At 39.5% G+C, this 15,539-nt stretch overlaps 1 protein-coding gene across 2 annotated transcripts in view; it reads left to right on the top strand.

Moving 5' to 3' along the window:
• The window catches only part of FBXL7 (F-box and leucine rich repeat protein 7), a 379,233-nt gene that overhangs the window by 90,644 nt on the left and 273,050 nt on the right, over window positions 1-15,539 (top strand). Inside the window, exon 2 of one of the 2 annotated variants that reach the window (XM_014837350.3) lies at window positions 12,128-12,217. The exons of the other annotated variant lie outside the window; for it this stretch is intronic. Coding sequence (XP_014692836.1) covers window positions 12,128-12,217 — 90 coding nt within the window. The remainder of the gene's footprint in view (window positions 1-12,127; window positions 12,218-15,539) is intronic. 2 annotated transcript variants of the gene reach the window in all.

Raw genomic sequence — 15,539 nt, 5'->3', positions numbered from 1 at the left:
AATTCTATATCGATATAAAATTTCAATTCAGTAGAGGAAGGAGGAAGTTGGCTGACAACTCTGTCTCTTCTATTTGACTTTTAACTTTTAGGTCTTTTTAGATCTTGGTTTGTGGTTGTAAAATGGTTTGTAGTTTTGCTAGAAAGTTGATAATTTTTTGAGTCCAGCGAAGTAAAGAAAGTGGGAGTGGAAAGCTGTAGGGATCTTGAAGATGACCTCCTCCAAAGTCCCTCTCCCCCAGCCAGAGGTGCCAGGGAGTAGCTCCCACAGGGCCTCACAGCTAGTCAGGGAGTAGTTGTGGATCCAAGCTGTGAATTCCAGTTTCTCTATTTAAGTGCTCTCTTAACAATATTTGGTACCTATGTCTTATCTGTAGTAGGAAAACCTGTCTGCAATAATCCTCTTTACCAAGCAGGGCTGTTTGGATCTTTTTTAGTTCCTTTAAACAGAATTTTAACAATAGAATTTTGCCTATGACTCCTTAACAAATGGGCAATTTGGGATAGGAAACATAATAAGATCCTAAGATTGTTTTGTAATAAATAAGATTAAGATCTGAAATACATAGTCCTTTTTTTCTCTTTCACTGTTGGTAGATTTACTGCTTATCTGTGAAAGGAGGAGAATCAGTTCCTTTAAAAAATTTATTATTCAGAATTTCTACTAACTTAAATTGATCATCACTGATAATGAAGGTAAGTGCATATACATATGCTCTGTATAAAAATTCTGAAATCACTGAGTGACTGTAGGGTACAAAGGTCTGTAACTGTGTGACTTTGGCCTGGGGTTGAGCCACATAAAGCCACAAAGATTCAGAGGTTGTTGCTTTCTGTCCCTTCACTACTCTCTGTTGAAAGGTGAAGTTGATGTTTCTGCCTCTCTTTCCCTGCCCTCAAGATCCTGCAGTAAAGTAATCTCTTCTGCCAAGATGGCTTAATCATGGAATTACGTCTAACGTGGTGTCTGGTGCATGGGATACTGAATGAATGAATGAATGAATGAATGAGTGAATGAGTGAATCAGAAGAGGCAGTTATGAGTTTGTCAACACCAGAGGCTCTTGATGCCAGGAAATGAACACATGGCTTTGAAGATGCTCCCAGATTATGCTGAAACAGCATTGAACTTGAGAAAGAACTCTTGTCTTTCTTTGTGCATCTGGATTAAGCAAGGCGCAGTCTTCTCATGATCTTTGGGCCATGGCAGCCCTTCAGAACTTTGGAGGAAAATCACTGGTGCAAATGGTGGTGATGTTGTTATTAGCATAAAACTGTCTTTTGAATGACTTACAGTACAATGGAAATTCCTGTGCTGATGCTCATACCCTTTAGCCTGTCCATGGTTTGATCCTCTCATTACTCTGCTCAGAAACCCAGCTGTGAAGCACCATCTGTCAGCAGTAGCGGCATCTGTCTTTGTGTCAGCTGACATCTGTGTTAACTCTTGCAGAATTGCCTGAAAGCCTGTAGGTGGGTGTGAGGCTCTGGGGAGCAGGCTCTGTCTTGGTGCCTTTAGTGAAATATCGCCTGGCCTTTTCAACTTAAAACCACCCATGATGGTGTGCCAAGTGCTTGCTTTTTCACAAGCTGGGAGACTCTTTTAGGACTTCTTGCATTCCATGATGCATTAAATCTTACGTGTTGATCTTTCTTTTCCATCCATAATAATGCTGCCATGCAACGAGAACTGAATAAATGCTTCTAAGATAGACTCAACACGGGATTTTCTGCTTTCTGTTTAATTCTTCAGAAAATGGTGTTGGAGTATCTACTGGGTTGAATAGTGCTTCCCCCCTGCAATTCATGTCCTTCCTGGAATGTCAGAATGTGACCTTATTTGGAAATAGTGTCATTGCAGATATAATTAGTTAAGATGAGGGCACACTGGAGTAGGGTGGGCCCTGAATCCAATATGGCTGGTGTCCTTATAAGAAGGGACACAGAGATATGCAGAGGGAAGATGGCCATGTGATGACTGAGGCAGAGATTGGATTATGTTGCCAAAAACCAAGGAATACCCAGGATTGCTGGCAACCACCAAAAGCTAGGAGAGAAGCGTGGAACAGATTCCCCCTAGAGCCCTTGGAGGGAGCATGTCCCTGCAACACCTTGATTTCAGACTTCTAGCTTCCAAGACTGTGAGGCAATAAATTTCTGTTGCTTTAAGCCATCCAGTGGGTAGTAATTTGTTATGGCAGCCCTGAGAAAGTAGTACAGAGTATTATATGGTATGTCACCGCTGAGAATCTGGATGAATTTGTTCAGTTCTGTTTTGCATGCTCAATACATAGCCATTGTGTAAAGACTCTCCTTTAGGGTAGTATAGGTTTGAGTGGTGCCTGTCAGGAAGGGATAGTCCTGTTAGGAAGTATTACAGGAACAGGGCTAATACATTAGGAATAAATTTTCAGTTTATTCACTCAGTCAGTCCCTCACTCTTATGCCAACTCACTTAACACATATGCACTGAATGCCCCTAATGTGCCAGGCACAGTGCTTATTTTGGGGGTGTAGCAGTGAGCAAAACAGGTGCAAAACCTACTTTCATGGAGTTGAGGATCCAGTGGAGAAGACAGACATGATTGTTTTCATTCAACCTATGTATTTTTAACATTATTATTTAAAAAAACCCACAGTCACACTAAACAGCAATGAAACTTTGCGAATCAAGTAGTATTTGGGAATATCTCTTAATGATCCTTTTAGAAACTTAACCATACTGTATTTATGTTCAATTGTATTCACTTGTCTGTGGTTTATCTCCCCAACCCAATATAGACTGTCTTGTTTTTCCTAGTACTAATCATAATGCTTTGCATGCAATAGGTTTAGTATGTAGTTGTTGAATAAAATTGAATTATTGATTAAGAACATTAGTAGGGGGGATGATTAATAATAGCAAACATCTATTAAGTATCTATTAGATGAATGTGCCGTTATAAACAATTGATTTACTTACCTAATTTTATTCTCATAACTGTTCCATGAGTTTGTATTTTCCAAGAACCCATTTTACAGATGGAGAAACTGAGGTACTCAGAAAGCAAGGTAACTTCCTCAAGCTCAACCATGTAGTTAATGACAGAGCCAAGATTCAGGTGGGAGCAGTCTGTCAGGCAACACGTCCTGAGGGCAGCACATTGTGTTTTGGCAGACTTGCAGCCATCCTGCTGCCTTCCATGGGTTAGTTTAACAGAGCTATGTTGACGTCATGTCCCTTTCCTCTTTTTCTTTTTAGTAATCACAGCCTCTAGGGGTAATGCAGAAAAGATGGATTTTAATTGAGATTTTTTTCTCTACGTGTACCTTCTTTTTCCGCTAAGAGAAAGAGAGTGACACTGGGAATGTGGAGTGATTGCTGATCAACTTAAGTTATTTCTATTTAATTCTTTCTCTTTATAGCTCTTAACTTCTAAACTAGCTTAACTAGAATGATTAGATATCCTTCAGGGTCGTGTGCAGTTAAGCCATGGGCTTGGATTTCATGTCATGGTTTTGCTTGTGTGGTTTTGGAGTGGGACACCCCTTCCTGTGCTCTCTGACTGGAGGCTGAAGCTCTTGCCTTTCCTGCGTTGCCTTTCCACGTGGACAGTCCTCATGTAAGCGAGAATGAGGAAGCCCCCAGCTGTCCCCTGGCTGTTCTGCTCCAGTCAAAGTCTTGCAGGCCTTCGAAGAGCAGAGTTTTGCAGCAGGCGTGTGTTCGGATCCCAAAGCACTGTGTCTGCTCCATAGCATCTGTGATGTGTGCTGGTTTGCTGTTCTGGATTCACTGCAGCCAGCAGCACCAGCCATACAGCCCTGCCTAGAGGTAACAGAATACTCCTTGGAATCATTTCTTTACATTCCATTCCTTTAACCCCTTGCTCTCCGCCCACACCGGGGCTGCAGCAGAGTTGTAAATGGCTCTCGAGGAGTTGCTGACTCAGCAGTGAGGTTGTTCTCATTTTCTCTCCTGGAAGAACTCTGTGTACTTCTTCTGTGTGCTCCAACCGCAGCTCTTAGGATCTGATTTCGCCTGGAAACAACATGCACTAGAAGTTCAAATATTAAAAACCACAAGCAGTCAAAGCCAGCACATCTGTCATTGCAACATTATTCTATTCACAAAAGCCGAAAGGTGGAAACACCCTGTGTCTATCAACAGACGAATGAATAAACAAAATGCGGTATATACACACAGTAGAATATTATTCAGCCATAAAAAATGAAGTACTGATTCATGCTAAAACCTGGATCAACCTTGAAAACATTATAAGATGTAAAAAAGCCAAACACAAAAGGATGAATATTGTATGATTCCACTTATACGAAATTTCTAGAATAAGATAATTCATAGGGACAGAAAGCAGATTGGAGGTTCGCAGGGGCTAGGGGAGGGAGGAATGGGGAGTTACTGCTTAATGGTACAGAATTTCTTTGTCAGGTAATGAAAAGGTTTTGGAAATAGTAGTAATGGTGGCACAACATTGTGAATATAATTAATGCCACTGAATTGTACACTTAAAAAATGACAAATTTTATATTTTATATGTGTGTATATATATATATATATATTTTTTTTTTTTTAAATAATGAAAAAAATGCCAGCACCCTGAACCAGGTCTTGTGTTTGAGTGCTGACCACATCTCTAAGCAATGAGACAAATGCTGAGAAGTGTCCTTGGCTTTTCTCAGGCTGGACATAAACCTATTAGAATGGCAGCCTCTCGGGGGAAGGGCCCAGCACAGGCATTGGTGTGGAGTAGGTGCGCAGTTAGCCATCTTGTTCCCTAGCACCGCCCTGGACTGCCCTTCAGTTACAGACATGTGTATCCTGCTCAGGGGTCCTGAGGTCACTTGTTAAGTGCTTTGGGAAACTGGAAAAAAGAAAATTTGAGTTAAGACATTAAATGTCTTGAAAGGAAAAAAAACCCCACATAATTCTTAACAGTTCTCTTGCTATTTAATTTTCTTTTTTCCTCTCATCCTTCTTAGTCTGTACGGTAGTCCCTCCTTATCCAAGGTTTCACTGTCCACAGTTTTAGTTACCCATGTTCAACCGTGATCTAAAAATATTAAATGGAAAATTCCAAAAGCAAACAATTCATGCGTTTTAAATTGCACACCATTCTGAGTAGTGTGATGAAATCTCATGCAGTCCCTCTCTGTCCTGCCTAGGATGTGAATCATCTCTTTGTCCAGCAGATCCACACTGTATCCACTACCCGCCAGTTAGCCACTTAGTAGCTGTCTTGCTTGTCAGGTCAGATCGACTGTTGCTGTTTTGCAGTGCTTATGTTCAAGTAACCCTTACTGTCAGAAATAACGGCCCCAAAGCTCAAGAGTAGTGATGCTGGCAATTCAGGTATGCCAAAGAGAAGCCATAAAGTGCCTCTCTTAAGTGAAAAGGTGAAAGTTTTCGACTTAAGAAAAGAAAAAAAATCACATGCTGAGCTTGCTAAGATCTACGGTAAGAACAAATCTTCCTTCTGTGAAATTGTGAAGAAGGAAAAAGAAACTCTTGCTAATTTGGCCGTCACACCTGAAATATGTACGTACAGGAAAAAACGTAGTATATGCAGGCTTCTATATTATCTGCGGTTTCAGGCATGCACTGGGGGTCTTGGAGTCCATCCCCCACGGATAAGGGGAGACCACTGTACTTTCATTCAACCAAGAGAGAACAAAGAATAGGAAAAGCAAAAGCAAAGAACACCATCTGCTGTTTTTTGCTCACAATAAAGTAGAGCGGAGTGCCCGGGATCCTATTCCTCCTCATTTCATTCTCGTTGAAGGTCTCCCACTCTGGAGAACTCATCTCTTAAATCACCCCCCTTTGACCTGAAAGAGTTAATGCACTTTCACAATATGTATTCCGTTTCTTTCCAAAAACTAATGTGCACCTGGGCCACGGATTAAGCCAGATCATTCTTTGAGATAGCTAATATTATTATTCTGTATGTATAGACATTTGAACTATGGATCAAAGAAGATAAGAAACTCTCTCAAGATAACAATCAGGAAAATAACAGTGAATTCAACCTACAAATATGACCCACAGCTTCCTTGATCTAATTCTGAGATGTTGAAAAAAATTCCCTTTGGTGTGGACATTTAATATTAAATCAGGCTCTTACGGTGCCCCGACAGCAGCTTGGAAACAAGGTACCTGAGAGAAACAGGAAATAAGAGGCTAAGTCCCTCACGTGGGTCCACGTGCTTGTTTGTGGGTTTTGTATTGAAGTCTGCACTAAAATCCACAGGAATGAATTCATTGCATATAATCTGGAATTGATATAGAGAATCAATTTTGCAAGTGATTTCTTGGACTCTTAAGAATGTTAGAAATCATAGGACCCTTTGACTAGTTTTTCTGTCATGTATTGATGGATCTTTTCTGTTCCTTCCTTTACTTTCTTCATGTTATCAATAAGTCACAATGGAATGTCTGACTGTCTGGTTTTAAATATCTGCATTTGCAAAATCAGCCTGGATACTGGGAATGAGAAGAGAGAAGAAACTTAGTTTTGTAATTTTACATATGGAAAATTTTAAGTTAAAAGGGACTTAAAATCCCTCTCTAATAGGATCCTCATTTAAGGAAAGTTCTTTTTCTCTTTAAACGTCGGGAAAACCTGACACATTCTAACAGAAAGCTGGAAGGAATGTGTGATTGGAATAAAAGACCAGCACATTCTTCTATTAACGTTTCTGGGTTGACAGTGTGCCCCAAGTGACCTTGATGATCAACGCAGCAACTAATTTCTTCATACTATGACTCAGAATTGTATGCGTGTACGTTAACCTGTTACAGATAACGTTTACCAACCTCAGTGCCTTAGTCTTCACTTGTTTTGATGATTATTTGTATTTGATACCTAATTGTTTATTCAGTTACCCTTATTTAGCCCACTTGAGAGGAAATTAAATAAAGTGAAAATTTTACTTTATCAAGTCCAACAGGCACAGTTCTGATATGCTAATAACCCCTAATGGGGGTTTTGGCCATTAGTCAAGTAAACTTTCATGTAGGTAAAGCAGTTTGCAGGATAGTCAACCTTGCTTATATCTAAGGGATTTTTGTTGGATATATAGGACATGTATAATTTAATTTATATGTATATATAATATTTATTTACTATTACATGTACATATAATAGTAGAATAATAATTAGTCTTTTAAACTTCGTTTCTTGTTTCCTGATACAAATTGAACCGTGTGATAAATGGGTCAGTTATTAATCGTGCATGGCCTCTCACTGCTGCTGGACGTGACTGAATGCTTTACAAGCCAGAGCTCATTTATTCTCGTAGCAACCTCTCCCAAACCCTGGAAGGTGGGTACAATTCCTCCAGTGTTAGTAGACGAAGTGGGTAGTCATTTTTTGTTTGTTTTTATCTCTATTTTATGGATGAAGACATTGAAGTTTAGAGAGTTTGAAAGATTTTCTCCTAGGCATGTTGCTTGGAAGTCGTAAATACAGAATTTAAGCTCATATGGGTCTGACACTGTGATGGACAGTATTATGTGTCATCTTGGCCAAGGATGGTACCCAGTTATTTAATCAAACACTGTTTGACGGTGAGAAATGTAGGCAGTCCTGTCCTAGTACAGAGGCTTGGCTTGCAAGAGCATCGTTGATGCTGCAGATTTCTGTTTTTGACTATCAGAAGCCAAATAAATGTCGCTTTGTTCTTTCCCTCTGAGTTCCTCCTGTAACATTTATTCTGTAAACAGCACCCCCCCCCACACACACACACACACATGTACACACTTTTTCCTTGTCCACTTGAACTCTCTGAGAAGATAGTTCTGCTTCCGGGAGCAAGGCAGAAGAAAAGAGCATATTGATAATATCCAAAATATGAACTTCATTATACTAAGATTCAGTATTTCTTAGATGCACTGTCTGAAGTGCTGTATCTGGATTATTTTATTTACTCCTCAGAAGAACCCTCTGAGGTAGGAACTGATCCCCACACCCTGTTTATAGCTGAAAAAACTAAAGCATAGAAGGGTTTAATAATTTGTCCAACACTAGGAAGTGGCAAATGCAGATATAAACCCCGGCTCCAGATCCTACACTCTACCCACTTCAGTCTACGTGAAAGATATAAACCCCTGACTCCAGAACCTACACTCTACCCACTTCAGTCTACGTGAAAGCTGGTTATAAACTGTGAAGCCATATTTAATACAAGTTTATATTCAGTCGATTCTTAGGATTTGTGGATTCTGTATTTGTGAATTTGCCTGCTCACTAACTAGTAAATATTTGTAACCCCCAAAATCAATAGTTGTGATGCGTTCAAGGTCATTCACGGACATGCACAGAGTGCCGAAAATATGAGTCGCCCAGTATGCGTATTTCCAGCTGGGGCTGAACAAGGTGGTGCCCCGCCTTCTTGTTTCAGCTCTCCTACTGGAAAGAAGTGTTTTTTTGAGGTTCTTTAGTGTCAATGTTTTTTGCATTGTTGTGCTTTTTATTGGTGATTTCGCTTTTTAAAATGACCCCACGGCATAGTGCTAAAGAGCTGTCTGGTGTTCGTAAGTGCAGGAAGGCTGTGATGGGCCTCACGTGTGTTGGATAACTTTGCCTGGGCTTCCGTTACAGTGCTGTTGGCCTTGGGTTCAGTGTTAATGGATCAACAACATATATTAGATATGGTGTCTTTAAACAGAAACACACGTAAAGCAAGATTATATATTGATGGATTGGTCAAGATGTGATCAGAGACTCACAGAAACCTGCTCCCGTGTTCCTCCTCAGTCTTGTTAGTTCAGTGTTTGCGGCGATTCTATGGAACATAACAACCATGAATAACAAGAATGGACTGTATTTCTCTCCCTATTCTCTCACCTTCCTTAATTACTTAATTCATTAAATACTCTGGCATTTAAAAATGTTTTACTTATCAAACCTTCTCAATGGGGATGGTATTGCCCGTAAAGGGACAAAAGTTGGTTCTTGGGAGGTAAAAGCTCTTACTATTTTTGTGTAAAAAGCAAAGATATAGTATGTAACAGATATATAATATATTTGTGGTATTACAGTTTTATTTGGGAGATGATTAGGAAAAAAGCCTCAAAAGTTTCCTTGGGGGAAGGGCAATAATAAAACAAATGATTGGAAAACACAGCTGTGGGGCATCGTGAATATATGATGAAGCATCTAAAGCATTTATTAGAGTACACAACACAGTGTACACACTCAATGTTGGCTATCATTATAAATAGCACTGACAATGTGATTTGTTTCCCCAGTCTCCTTCCCTTTCTTCATAGACCCACATTTCTTAAATTGGGATTTGTAGACCTCTGAGGGGTCTAAAATAGACGTTTTCAGACCTGTCTGAGAATTTTCTCTGAATTTTGTTGTTCTGTTTTGTGCTTTCACTTGAATGATAATTTTAAAAATAATAGATAATTGTCTACTGATTTCCCTTTAGAACAGAGTCTTCCCACAAGATTTCATTGTCTAAGTTTGTGCCTGTCTTTTAAGGAAAGAATACTACCTCAATGGTTATGGGCTAACAACAATAAAAGAAAAGCAGACTTAAAATGTGTGAATGATCCAGTCAGACCAGATAAAGCCAGGTGATATTTCATTGCATAGTAGAAGGAAGGACTCCCAGGTTCTAATGGAGGAAGGTGGTGGGTAGGCTGAGTCCTCGCACGGCCTGGGGTAGCATGGGCATGTCCAAACCAAGAGAACATTGGCTTTAGCAGCCAGTACCATATTTACATTTTGAAAGGCAATTTAATCTCAGCAAAATAACATCATCTGCCATGTTAAATTAATGCTGTTAATTTGAATTTTATGGGTTTTATTGTCCTTGTGTTCAATTTATTGTTTTGTTTGGGTCTTATTGTTGAATCAGAGCTAAATCATGTGGAGTTTATTTCTCGTTTTCCATTTGTGCATTACTGAGTAACAATCTAATAAAAATAATTGAAGTCCATATAGTGGTGGTGCACAATAATGCTTTTTGCCATATTAAGGGGAGTGTGTGCATTCCTCAGCTTTGAGGAGTAATGTAATGGACTCATAGACTACTTGAGCTACTAGAAATCACTTAGTCTAACCATCTCACCTACCAGATGTGGACACTGAGCCTTCCAGAGGAGAAGTGAAATGTCCAAGGTCAAAAACAAGGGAGTAGCAGACTGATGTCAGACCAGGTTGACATATTTCTATCTAGGTATCTGGTCTGCATGTCAGCCCCCCTCCGAAGGTGAACCATGGCAGGTAAACGGCGACCACTGCCAGGCCATGAAGGCAGACTAGACATAAACTAATGGAGAGTTACTGCACTTGTCTCAGGGAGGAGGATGTGAAATGGGCAGGGATGCTGGAAATAACAGACATGTTTCAGAGCCATATGTCAAAATGAGTAATGGGCAGTGATGAGAAGAAGCAATAGCCTCTTGACTTTCCTGCTCAGGTGATGTCACCCATGAACTTGGATTCTTCCATTACTCTCAATATTAGCAAACAAATCCCTGAAGCTCTTTAAATTGAAGCCATTTGTACTTTTCTACTCTGTGTTTAGGCGTAAGCTCATGCCACCTAACTGGGGCGTGTTCCACTGTGCAGGGAAAACTCCTGGGAAAGTGTCTCTCAGCTGCATTTAAGTTTTGATCATAACTTGTGGAGTGAAAAAGAGTTCATTTGTGATATAACTGTTTGGTCATTATATTAGTTTTCTATTGACGCGTAACAAATTACTGCAAACATATTAGCAGCTTAACACAAGATACATTTATCATCTCACAGTTTCCATGGATTATTTTTAGGATCTCACAGAGGTGTATTCAAGACATTGGCTGGGTCTCTCGCCTGAGGCTCAGGTCCTCGTCCATGCTTATGCCAGTGTTAGCAGAATTCATTTCCTGGTGGTGATAGAACTTACAGTGGCTTGGTTCTTCAAGGCCAAGGGGAAGAGTCTCTCTCCTCTAGATTCTTGTAAAGGGCTTACCTACTTAGGTCATGCCCACCCATGATAATCTCCCTTTTGATTAAAGTCAACTCAGGGAATTTAATTACATCTGCAAAATCCCCTCACCATTGCCATACTCTATTGCTTAGAGGCACGTTACAGGTTCTGCCCACACTCAAGGGGAGCAGAATACCATGGGCATGGACACTGGCTTAGCCTGTTTAGGCTGCTACAACAAAATACCACGGATTAAGTGGCTTATAAAACAGAAATTTAATTCTCACAGTTCTGGAGGCTGGAAAGTCCGAGATCAAGGAGTCTGGTAAGACCCTGTTTCCTGCTTCATAGATGGCTGTTTTTTCCCTGTGTCCTCAGATGGTGGAAAGATCAAGGGAGCTCCATGGTGTGGTCTCTTCTATAACGGCATTAATCCCATTCATGAGGGCTCCACCCTCATGACCTAATCACCTCCCAAAGTGTAATCACCTCCTATTAAACCGTCACATTGAGGAACAGGCGTAATGATGTGAATTTGGAGGGACACAAACATTCAGTCTGTAGAGGGACCGTGGGAGTGATCTTAGAATTCTACCCATCACAGTCATTGATGCACCCCTCCCAGTTGTGACAACTAAAAATGATACAGACGTTGCCAAATATCCCCTTGAGGGGAAAAGCACCTCCAGTTGAGAACTACTGCATTAGAAAAGTGAACTGGTTTTTTGTTTGTTTTTGTTTGTTTGTTCATTTGTTTTTTAAGATGGTACAGCTGTTTGGAGCCAGCAGGCTCTTGCTCCTTGGATAATGCCTCATTCTTAGGTTTGCTTTTGTCCTTTACTGGGAAATGTATAGTTTATAGTTGCAAATAAAAAATTAATACTGTGGATGTATTTCCCATATGTACTTTCTTATTCGCATGTTCACCAAAATCAGATTACGTCATCATATGTGTCTATGTTTTATAATCTTGTCTGAGTTGCTAGTCAAGCCGTATTATAATAGGGCCTTAGTTCTACTCCAACATGGGTCCAATAGTTCCCAAAAGATATTTAATGCATAAGGTAAGAATCCTAATATACTCCATTCTTGGTGTTATGGTTTGTTTCTTGGAAACAAGTGATAGGGCTTGAGATGGGGCAGAGTGGAAGGCATGGTCTGGTTCTGAAATCACAGAACTCAAAAGCTGCTCACTCCTGTTTTCTTTAGGCAAAGGCAGCTCAAGCATCTCATCCGACGTGAGTTCAAGTACAGATCACACACCAACCCAAGCCCAGAAAAATGTGGCTACCAGTGAAGGTAGGCATCTGGTCTTCATTATCTCTCGCCCTCTTTACAGTGCTGACTATTTTTGGAAGACAAAATGTGTGAGTCTCAGTTGTGTTCTACTGAGTGGGAGCATATGAAATTCTTGAAAGTGAGGAGGCAAAGGGTTTCCCAAGTTTCTTTTTTGTTGCACTGCTGTCACTGTCCACTAAAGTTGTTTCTATGGGAATTAAGTGTCTCAATTCTAAGGCAAATGCTGTTATTTTGTGAAAATGTAATACGCTGACTTTTGGGAAACCTTTGTGATATTATATATCTTGTTTTTCCAGTATGGAAAACATTGTGATTGTAAAATCCTTGTGCCTATCAAGATAAAGATTGGTTGCAGTGATACTCTTGATAAAGAATTTCACTGTATGTGGTAATGCGTGTTGGAATTCAACTGCTTCCCAATAGTCAAGGAGCTTTTGAGTTATTACTCGCTTAAATGTGGATATACTTGTTTCTGTAGTGGTTATTTAGTAGAAATTGACTCAATTATGGAATCAGCTCCTTTTATTTTAATGTTATACGTAATTAAATGACTTCCTTTCTTTCTAACTAATTGTTGAATGAAGGAACTAATTGTTCCTTTTAATGTTATACATAATTAAATGACTTCCTTTCTTTCTAAACTAATTGTTCAACTCTTCTTCTGGAAGAAGAATTCTTTCTAAACTAATTGTTGAATGAAGATCCAGTGTAAGACATCAATGCCATTTATAATGAAAAACTCTTTGTGAGATGTCAGCTGCTTTCCGTGACATTGTATAGAGCCTACCTTTCTAAAGGGTACAGGCTGTTGCAGAAGCACATTTCTAGTCTTTGTTTCAGAGGTCTAATTTCTGCTGCTTATAACATTGGGAAGCATATTCATGGCATGATGTTGGTCATCTCAACTGTTTGATTGCTCTTGATCCACATTATAGTTTATGCATTGATGATGGTTTACCTTTGCTGTGTCTATCTTCTCTTTCCATATTCTTTGACTTCATATGTTTCAAATAGCACAGAATTATCTTCTCTGGGTTAGTTATCCCCAGACTGATGATAAATTACTTTTACAACTGGATTATATTCCCCTGTGTTTAATGCCTTAGCGTTGTCTTACCAACATTGTGAGCCAAACAGATTAGGGTTTTCTCTTCAGTGTGGCAAAGCACCAGGTAGCAATCCAATCTTAATTTTCTGCCTTTTAATTCAAATATGGACATTAGCTCAATCTTAGAATTCAGTTACCGTAATGTGCAGGTCAGGTAAATTGACTCTAGACATTTGCTTTTGAGGCTTCCATTCTTAGGAGCCAGAGTGAAAATCACTTCAATTTAATTTATTTTTGACCCTCTCTAATCAGCAATCTATGTTTTGTAAGATTATCACTTTTTTCCACCATTATTTTATAGTCACTTTTGTCACAGTTATTTGCCTAATTTGAGTAGGTGTGAAAATAAAATGTTTAAAGTGTGTTAAATAATCCTTCTGTGTTTCCCTATCTGGATTTAAGTTCTCTAATTATTTTTTCTCCTTTTTAAAAATAGAAAATACAAAACTCTATGAGCTGTGTTGCACAGGTTGTGGGAGGGGACTGTGAGACTTTATGCATTTAAAAGGTCTGCTTTTTCTGCTTCCAAAAGAAAGAAAATCTATAGGGATTTAAAATTTTCATTTTATTTCATCTTTTCCCTAGGAAGATTCTTTTGATGCAGACCCAGCCAATGTTTTATACATTTTTTGTCACAATGCATTTTCTATCATTTTGAGGGTAAAAATCAAGAGAGAAAAATGGGAAAATGTAATGTTCATATGAAACAGTATTTTTTAGCAACTGGGCTAAATTAATATGGAATGTTTTTCCAACCCTTAAGTGAAAGAACCCCATCTCTATGACAGATGCTATCCATTTTCTTGTAATCTGAAAAATTAAAAAAGAAAATGTTTTGCTATTTGTATGCATCCATTTTTGCTACTTTTTAATCAATGATAATTAAAATATTAAAAAATAAATTAGATGTGGGTATTGGTTACATTAAAATGTCTTTCAGGGATGTTTGCTGCATAACTGGTCTCATAATATCATCTGCTTTTTCAAGATGGAAGGACAGTAGCTAGTGCTAAGTTTCTCACTGTACAGGTGCCAGGGCTCAGGTCTACCTCTTAGGATGAGCCATTAGGGCGTCACATTCCCCGACCTCCTCAGGGTGGATTTACCTGATGGCGTGCATTTCCTCCTACCAGAAAACACATAGGTAACACTGTACGCAGCATGCTGTGAAACAAACAGAAGGTGGACACCAATGTCTTACACATGCTACAGAGGAACAAATTTAAAAACGCTTTTCTGATGCTCTTCCCACTGTTTTCTAGAACTATGTTTAACCTTTGATATTAAGAAAATCTTGGGTAAGTGGTATAAATGACTTTCTAGAAGCTATTTGATTGTGATTATTTTCTTCATTTCCTTAATCCTCTTATGATTTTTCAACTCTGAATTCAATGATATCATTTTTGAGAAGCACAGGCTGGATCCTCTGTTTAAAGGTCTGAGAGAGATTGATTTTTAAAAGTGATATCTATTGTGAAGGGCAATGTTCAGTTTTCCTGCAGCTTTTGAAAACCACACCTGTAATAGCTGGGTTGGAAGCATTTTGCAGTACTGCTGTACTTTTCCCTGATAGGCTAGATGGGGAAGGTTGTTGTTGGTGGTTTGTGTGTGTTTGTATATGCACATGGTTGTGCATTTGTGTCCAACCTCCACAAGCTGTCTAATGGCACAGGTGTTGTCTCTTGCTAGGAAACATGTAGATAACCACTGTGCGCAATGTAGGCTGGCAAATAGACTGAGGACATGGGAGCTGAGGGAAGAGAAGGGCACCGCAATGCATGCACTTAACCTGGGGCTGGTGGTGGGAATGGGGAACTAATTGTAAACAGACACAAGGGATCTTACTGGGGAAATGACAATGTTCTAAAATTGGATTGTGGTGATAGTTGCACCACTCAGTAAATTTACTAAAAATCATGAATTGTACACATGAAAAAGGATGTTGAGATATCTGCTGGTTTCGTAGGATCTTCAGACTTGTATCTAAATCATCACAAACTATTCTTTGCAAATGCTGCCTCCCAACTCTGAGGGGGTCATGAACAGTGCCCAGAAGGTCTGGTAAGAGGGCAAGACTTGGCCAGTACAAAGTGCAGAGCTACTGGCAGAAAGCTTCTTTGAGGCCCTGGCCTTGAAAGCCATCATAATGAGTCTCTAGACAAGTAGTGTCGATAGCCCGGCGTGTAGTGCCCGGTCAGAATTGAGTCATCATAG

The sequence above is a fragment of the Equus asinus genome, chromosome 10 (assembly GCF_041296235.1).
Source record: "Equus asinus isolate D_3611 breed Donkey chromosome 10, EquAss-T2T_v2, whole genome shotgun sequence".
Taxonomy (NCBI): Eukaryota; Metazoa; Chordata; class Mammalia; order Perissodactyla; family Equidae; genus Equus; species Equus asinus.
This window is presented reverse-complemented; position numbering and strand designations above follow the sequence as displayed.